Source organism: Copadichromis virginalis, linkage group LG13 (assembly GCF_057382275.1).
Source record: "Copadichromis virginalis isolate Kocher_CV1m ecotype Utaka linkage group LG13, C_Virginalis_male_GT1.1, whole genome shotgun sequence".
NCBI lineage: Eukaryota > Metazoa > Chordata > Actinopteri > Cichliformes > Cichlidae > Copadichromis > Copadichromis virginalis.
The window spans coordinates 4337526-4346460 of NC_140630.1; the positions used below are offsets into that span (position 1 = coordinate 4337526).

Consider the following 8935-nt stretch of genomic DNA (forward strand, 5'->3'; position numbering starts at 1 on the left):
GGATTTGGATTTTTTTTAGGATGTAGTTTGGTGCTGTGTTCCTTTTTTTGGCGTTTTATGACTCACACCATCTCTATGACAGAGTCGTGACTGAGGGATGGTGGGTGGGGGCTGGGGGTTTGAAGTGACAAGTGCTGCTTCTGTCACCACATGCCAAAACTGAGAGAGGCAACACAGAAAAAGATAGCTCACATATGCAGAGAATACAGAGAAATGTGAGGGTGTAAGGTGCAGAAACAGAGAGGTATATGGAAGATAAATGGAGCCAAATGAGAGCGATGTGGCTGACAGCTCCATCTGCTGTTCAATGAGGCATTGTGTGTTATACTTTAATTGCGTCTCTCTCTCTCTCTCTCTCTCTCTCTCTCACACACACACACACACAAATGCTGCTGAACATTTAAAAAAATGCTTTTTTTGTGTTTTAATCTAATAAATTTCAGTACTGGACATCACACAGAAAACAAACACCCACAAGTAACACGTTCCCCACATTTTAGCCAGAGAACCACACCGTTAGATTTCAATGCATATGCTTCCTCTTTTTTCTTCCTTGGAATAAAGATGAATTGAGGAGTTAATGGAGAGGGAGAGGTTGAGGAAGAGTGTAGAGAGTTGGAGGCACCATTTACAGATCATTTGGACTCCTGGTCCAATTTGGGATCTAGAGAGAAAACAGCAGAAGTGTGTTAATTTCTTTTAATTATCTTGTAACATTTTTGTCATGTTACTGCCCATCATTAGCAGTGCTACAGAACAGCAGCATCATAAGATTCCAAAGAGAATCATCTCCACAGGGAGATATTCTGAGCATTTCTATACATTTTAAACAGCTTTTTAAAAAAAGTTTTCCTCTTGTATTCCTACTATAAATCAAAGGGAGGTTTCTTCCTGTTAAAAGGGAGTTTTTACTTTCCACTGTCACCAACTTCTTGCTCATTGTAGTGTCTCCACCTTACAATAAAGAACATTTTGAGGTGACTGTTGTTGCAAATTGGCACGATGTGAATAAAACTGAACTGAAATTCTCCCCTTTTGGGTGGATGTTTCTGTTTTTCCCCATCATACTTCTAGCTGCTGCTGTGATTAGGTATCCACCAATGCGATATTTGGAATTAAGGATCTCAATCAGATTTATGTGACAACACGCTGTATTTTACAACCTGCAGCTTATCCATCTAGCAGTCTAAGTAGAGACACTCAGACCTCCCTGTACCCAGCCACCACCCGCAGATCTTCTGGGGGATATGAATGCAGTATGTCTTGGTCCTGTCCCAGGGTCTCTCCTCACTTTAATTTAAGCCAGATCCCCAAATCATGCAGTACAGCTCCAATTTTTTCCCATTCATGAATCTATTTTATGAGGGCAATTTGCCACCTGAAAAGGTTGGAACAGAGCGGCGTTATACTTTATACACAGTCCAGGTGGATTTCTCATACACTCCACAATGCCATGTCACTGAGCATTCCCCATCACTCCCTTCATCATCACTCTCACCATTGAAGGTGAACTGAGGGAAGCTGCTGAGGTCTCCTCCTCCATAGACTCTCTGGAGCTTAGCCGTCTCCTCTGACAGGTTTTTTTGGTAATCTGGCTCCGCCTCCAGGAATCCTGCATTCGACCTTAAAGAGTGAGATGACAAATCAGCTGATGTCTCTTTACACGGCTTGCTTCCAGTTAAAGAGTTTCACTCATACAGTTTGAGGAAAGGAATACTCAAAGTTAAATAAGAATACATGTAGCATGGAACAAACAGTAGGAATAAACAGTCCACATGTGGCCAATACCTGGCAGACACTTAGAGAAAATGTAATTACGGTTGATTTTCTGATAATGGGATTCAGACAGATAATTATATCTGGTAGTGTGGATAATGCTTCTGAGGAAATGTACAATAATTAATGTGTTGGTTATTCTAGCTGTAATGTAGACTCTCTAAATGTTTTTCCTATTAAATTCAACTGTAACTCTTTATCTCTCTACCTGTGCATGTTAGTGTATTCTCTGATCTTCTCCAGGAAGAGTCTCTGCACAGGATCCAAATCTGAAAAACACACATTAAAACAACATTTTCTGACTCCCAGCTGATACTGGTCATTGGAAAATACAGCATGATCAAAGTGAGACAACAAAACACAGACACCATTAGGACAGAAAATGTACTTTAATGTAGACAAACCACCTTATAGCTGTATATGTCTGTGCTCTTTACCTGTGTGTGTCCCTGTATCTTCTTTATCTCCTGTGGCTCCTTCCTCTTCTTGTACCAGCAGCTCCTCTTTCAGAGGAAGAGGAGGAGCTGGAGGATGATCTGACTCTGCAGCCACGTTATCAACAGAAGCTGTTACAACTGAAGAAACAGGACAGTGTAAAGTACGTAGGTCCAGAGCTTTAGTTGACACATTCCTTGGAATTTTATAGAAAAACTGAAAACCCTTCCTGCCTTTTATCTGCTTTTGTCAAAGTTTGAATGAAGGTCTTCATCACAGAGTTTATATTTCAGTGTTTTCAACTACGTTTAACCCCACAACATCCATCAGCCCCCATACAGGAGTATTACGAATGAATTATATATGGTATTTGTATACAAACCTTAGTCATCATCATACATACAGCAGTATAAGCACTGTGCCCTTAAGCTTCATAACACTACATACAAAGCAAAAAGGGAGTTTCTTGAAATATGTGTTCCCAGTTGGAGAACATAATAGTTGAGTCGTTGTTACCACTGACATGATGCTGGTGAGAAGTCAGTCCCAACAAGTCTTCTGAAATCCAACCACATTTCAGTTGGCTTGTAAACTGAGTGTGAGGCTTCACTTAAATAGAAAATAATGGTGGAGATAATGTCATCTTATAAGGTGGGTTGGCATCAAGTACATTTAATTTCATTGATTTCATTATTAACCTCTAAAAAGAGCCTACTCTGTCACCAGAGGTAACCACTTTATATCATGATCCTGGGTCTCATGGCCCAGCGTTTCGGAGTTTTAGTTTATGTTCATATTTAAGCCCTTTAGGTTTTCTAAGTTTTTATCATGCCTAGGTTGTTATAGTTCTTTGTTATTAGATTCCCCTTGTGTCCTCCAACCCCTGTTAAGTCTCCCTTGCCCTTCATGTGTTTCATGTCTGTGTCTTACATTGTCTAGTTCAGGTTGTCATGTCTGCGTCTTATGTTTCCTGTTTTATTTTGAAGAGGTCTTGCGTTTCTATGTTCACTGTATTTAGTTTTACTCTTTCCCTGTGAGTTCATTATGTTCATGTGGGTTGTGCTGTTTTGATCTTTATAGTTATTATTTCCCTAGGTTTCAGTTATGGTTATCATCGGCTTAGTTCTTGTAATATGGCTTCACTGTGTTCCATGTTGTGTCTACTGTGCCTTTCTGTACCATGTTTCAGGTTCTTATGTTCTGTCTCCCCAGTTGCTGTTACGTTTACATGTTTAGAGTTCAGTCAGTGTGTTTCCTGTTTTACTTTGAAGGTCCGTGTCTCATGTCAGTGTTTCTAGTTTGGCTTCCCTTGTCTTGTCCAGCCTGATTACTCCCAGCTGTGCTCTCTTCCTGTGTCTCATTCCCTCGTTATCCCTCAGTGTATTTAAGCCCTGTGTTTCTCTTTGACAGTGTCATAGTCTCCCTCATAGCTGTGTTTCCCTGTGTGTCAGTTTATCCATGTCTTAGTTTAGTTTAGTTTAGTTTTTCCATGTCATTCTGCAATAAAGCAGCTTTTTGAGTTTAATTTTGTTGTCGTGAGTTTTGCGTTTGGGTCCTTCTCCTGCCTGCACACAGCCGAAACATGACACTTTATGTAATAACAACCATTTGTCCTGTTTTTCCAGCTAATAAATATTAAGCATTTAATTATTTCCTATACTGAAGACAAATGACAATTTACAGTTTAATTTTTACTTATTTTAAATGAATATGTAAGTTGAATGTTTGGAAATGTTATCTAGTGTTATTCATCTTCACACATTTGTGGTGTACCGCACGGATTAATTTTGGATCCCATTGTATTTATTTATTTATTTATTTTCTCCACATTAGATCCATGGCTAAAGTCAAACCCAAGCTCTGAAACTTTAACCTGTAAGAAGTACTGCTGTCAGCGTTAATCTCGTTAAAATGACGTCAACGCCATAACTCCATTAACACGGCAAATCTCTCTTAGCGAGTAAATGCGGCTCGCCCCGTGCGTGGGGTTGCACGGCGCTAACGCGTTAACGAGCCTACAGCGCTAACGCGTTGATGCTGTGCAGCCCCGCGCACGGGGCGATCCGCATTTACTCGCTAACAGAGATTTGCCCCGTTAACGCGTGCTGTGTGTGTTCAAACTGGATTTCAGTTAAACTAATGTGACTCTCCTGGATCTAGCTCTTGGTAAGAAAACCAACTAACGTACCAAATATCAGTTTGCCTTTAAGAAGCTGTTTCTTCTACCATCGCTTCACCGCTCACAGGAGTTTAACTTACCATCCGGACTGCCTGCTGTTACAGCCTCCTCAATAATCGGGCTCTCTCGTGCACCCTCTACGCTAGCAGGAACAGTAAAGAGCAGCTTCTCCATCAGTGCATCAGTCTGCACATCTTCAGGCAGAGAAACGACTTCAGGCAGAGACAGAGGGTCAGCGTGTGTAGCCTCAGTCATCTCTTTGGTAGTGGTTTCCTCCTCTACCTCCATCTTCTTCTCTACAGCAAGAACTGCAGCTTCTTTCTCCAGATAAGTCGAGGTTTCACTCAGAGATTCGCTTTCCAGAGTTCCCAAAGACACCTCAACTTCAGCCAAGGTCACAGACTCAAGAGACATGGCCTCCAAAACATTTCCTTCGGGCTCCGCTGCCCCTTTTACTTTGTTCTGATTGATCACCCCATCGTTTAGTCTCAGTTCCTGGTCAGTGTCAGACGACTGTATCGGTCCTTGCTCAGATCCAATCACAGCTTCAGGGACTGCTGATGTTTCAGCTTCCAGTGTATCCGCAGCTTCAGGGATGGAATCTAGTGTTAAATTGTCCACCTCTGTTGCACCTTCAGAAACAGAAACATCTTCTATTGGCATCTTCACTTCCAACTCTTTTGCTAGCTCCTCAGCTCCCTTCTGGAGCGAGTCACATGTTTCTTGCAGAGCGTCAGCTTCAAGACTCCCCACATCAGCCTTCACTTCTGCTAAAGTTGACTCAGGTATCATGGCTTCTGCTTTGCTGGCTTTCTCCTCTTCTTTCTCCAAAGAGTCTCTGTTAGCTGCTTCATGTGGATCCTGGGCTGAGCTGGTATTTATCATGGCGGCAGCTTTGGAAAGCTCTGCAAGAAAAAAGGTCTTTAACCAGAGTGAAACCTTCTCACCTTTCCTGGGTTTTTGTTAATTATTGTGTAGAAATAATGGATTTCTTTTAGGTGATTCAGTAGCAAGCAAGCAGGAATTTGTCACTACCTTTATCATACTCCATATACTACTCTGACAGGTTTATGCATGCAGCCAAAAATTTTATAAACATACAAGAAAGAAGAAACGTTTTTGTTTTTGCACGCAGTCATTACTGCCAAATTTAGACCCTTTACTGTTAGCGTCCGCTATGCTATATGAGCTCTCCTGCCATGATAAACAGAGCGTAACACAGATCTGAATACATCAGCTGGTTTCACTGATACCCACTTCAGCTTTTTGAATCAGATTGTACTAATCTTAAGATGATGACTGTTCCATTAGCCCTCCTAAAACTCCCAGTTCTGTTTTTAATGGATACATTTTGGTTTCCTAACCAAGCAGCAGCACAAAAAAGCTGTTTGTAGAAACATTTTACTCATATATTTACAGTGAATTAATTACACCACTATTACACCACTAAGTCGTGTCTACCAACTGTTACCCTGACTAAGCACATCCTGAATGTACTGACCTTCACCAACAGCAGGGGGCGCTGTGGCTGGCCTCCTTTCAGAGAAGAATTTGTCCAGACCTTTATCAGCTTCTTCTGCAGGCTGGGCCTTGGCTTTCTCTGTCAGCAGAGAGAAGACTGTGAGCAGTTTCTATTCCGTGGGGTAAATAATCTTCTTCATATTTTATCAAAGCAGGAGCTGAGATAACAGATACTGTTATGTTATTAGATTTTAACAAGTTTCTAGCACATAGCAGTACTTTTTGTTAGTGTTATGGACACATCAGACCACAGCACCATTTTGATTTTTAGAAGTAACCTTCGCCCACCATAAACACCTGCTTCTTATACAGATGCACGTTTATGTTGTGGTTTAATTAAACCTAGTTATTTTTTGCAGATGAATACCATCAAAAGAATGTGTCCTGTCATGCATTCTTAACAGGCCACTCAGCACGCATTAGCAGAATGCAAAATCGTCTTCTCTGTCAGGGAAACTAAAACTGGAGACTGGAAGGCTGGAGTACATGAGAGCTGTTTTACTTTTGTTTAGAGGATTTTTATACTGCAGTTGCATGAAATGTGGAACTTTTGACTGGAAACAGATGTAATTGTTTTAAGCTATCGCACTCATTCCTATTCACTGAGGACTATCTTTAGTTGCAGGCAATTTCTGCACAACAGGAAGTGTAATAACCCCCAAAATCAACTCCTATACCCTTCGTCTGCTGCGACCTTTGCTGCATACCGTACTTTTCTTTGTGTGTCTCTCTCTGTGACCTTGTTTCCAGCCTCTGTCTAGACTGCCAAAAGAAGACAAAAGGAGAGGACGTGTGTTTTCTTACTGATGTGTGTTCTGCGTGGCGGGTCTCTGTCTGATGGTTTGGAGCTGAACCGAGCAGCCTGTGGCGTCCACATCACTCTACAAAACTCCCCGTGGATCCGCTGAACATGCACACATACAGAACCACACATAAATCATGAATGCTCACATTTCATTGTAAAACTGTCATTTTTTTAATGTCATTTACTTTCAAATTAACAACGAAAATAGAGTAAACCCCAACACTCATATGACCCCCTATAAGCAGATGCTTTGGCAACAGTGGGAAGGAAAAACTGCCTTTTAGCAGGAAGAAGCCGCCAGCTGAAGGGAGGGGCATCCATCTGCTGTGAATGGTTTTCAAGACCGTGCCTAAAAAGGGCCTGTGAGGTGGGACTAGAGTATTTTATTCTTACAATGGGCGTTATGTGTTGTAATAGTACTCAGTACACGAGAGAAAATGCTTATATTGCATAAACTGAAACTTATCTCGCTCTGCTTCTGAAACAATCTTTGCCTGTTGTCCATAAATATAATATAAAAATAAGAGAAAAACACCATCACAATTTTTTTTGATATAATATTAACAGAATCTTATGGAAGCCCGTTTCCACCACAAAAACAAAGGATCCATGACTCGAAATTTTTAGTTATTTTCTCGAAATAAAGTTAAATGGAAGTGTTTTCCCCCATTCATCTGATTTGGGATTAATAGGCGATTAATAGCCATAGTACCCGATATTTAGCCTCAAAATTTTGAAAAACCTTAAGCTTAAGAAGCATTTTACACAATAATAATTTAAAAAACATCTCTCAAAAAGTTTGAGAGTAGCAGTAACATCTAAAACAGCCCATCTTCATGCCCTCTTGCTACATGGGGTCACCAATTGTTTGATTTGGCAGTTTTATGTCGGGTGCCCTTCCTGACATAAGCCCAAAGAGGATTTGTGCTCTGCCTTCATCCTTTGAGATTTTTTTTTATTATTATTTTTGTTAAAGAAACCAAATAAGAGTAGGGATACAAAATTGTGCATATTCCCTTGGATTTTTTCATTTAAATGTCAGATGGTCAGGTCAGACGTATTTGGTGGACTGACTTGGAATTACGTCACACTCTCATTTCCAGGATGGCCTTGGAAAAGACAAACATAAAAAATGGAAAGGGATAAAAGAAAGAAAGAAAAAAAGAACCTGAATAGTAGCACAGGTCTGAGAACATTTTACACGCCCACTGGTAAAACACTGCCCCCTGGTGGTAACAGTTTATTTTACAAACAGTAGCCAGAAGAACTTTAATTAAATTCAAATTTCCACCTTACAGTGCACATGACGAGATTTCATTGTATTTGCTACAGTAGTGGAAATAATAAGCAGTATTTTAAACAAAATCTCAAAAACATGAGTGGTAAAAAGTCTAATTGTATATACAACTAAGTGCAGATAGAAATATGTTGCAAATGTCTGCGCCTACTTTTTATTGCACATTACAAACATTTAGCAGCTTTAAAGTCTGGGTTATTTAATATGCAGATATTAAACTACTTGCATAAATGATCTCCAGCTTATGAAACAATAACCATGATCCAATTTGACTGGTTAACTTGTGTAAAATGATTAGTCTAAATACTTGCAGTTATTTAGTATAAAACCACGCTTAGACTCCGTGACTGAGCGCCACTGCCATCTTTATTAGAGCACAGCGTTACTCATGAGCCTGAAAACCAGAGCCCAGTTAATCTAAACTGGACTCATTTACAATAAAATGATTCGGTTTCATGTGGGGCCTCTCAATATCAGTCCCTAGAGCTCTCTCAGTGATGATCTGAGGATTAGGATGTTACAGAGTTTCAGGGAATAAAACTAAAACTTGTTATCAGTGTGTGTGTGTGTGTGTGCATGCCAGGCTGTTAATCAGCTGTAAAGTAATGAGAAGCTGCAGACACAAACTCGTTCTATCAGCTACAGAATAAATGTAAAAATAAAGTATACCTACTCTGACACTCAGTCCTGTTGCAGCTCTGAATAGCGCAGCAGCCATGCTGGTTTAAATGAAATCTATCAGAAGTTTGGAGAAATATTCCCAGTGTGTGTTTGGGAAGTGATCCTGAGGGGTTTCCTCCCTCTCTGTGAAAGAACTGAATGTCCCGAGCCTCCCTCTCCTCCTGCGCCGCTGTTACCTGGGCCGGTTTAAATAAAGTTTTTTTCGGTGTGTTTTTGCTGACTGTCTCACGCGCTCAGCTCA

The 8935-nt window shown here is 40.6% G+C and overlaps 1 protein-coding gene across 1 annotated transcript; it reads right to left on the minus strand.

Annotated features, from left to right (window-relative positions):
* Positions 1-408: 408 nt before the first annotated feature.
* On the minus strand, positions 409-8935 carry LOC146695095 (uncharacterized). The gene is made up of 8 exons (XM_085476986.1): positions 8687-8935; positions 6716-6815; positions 5892-5990; positions 4471-5295; positions 2214-2351; positions 1985-2045; positions 1499-1623; positions 409-664 (listed from the first exon to the last, which is right to left on the minus strand). Exons 1-8 carry the CDS (start codon positions 8729-8731, stop codon positions 636-638), a joined length of 1422 nt encoding a protein of 473 aa, XP_085333112.1. The 5' UTR covers positions 8732-8935; the 3' UTR covers positions 409-635.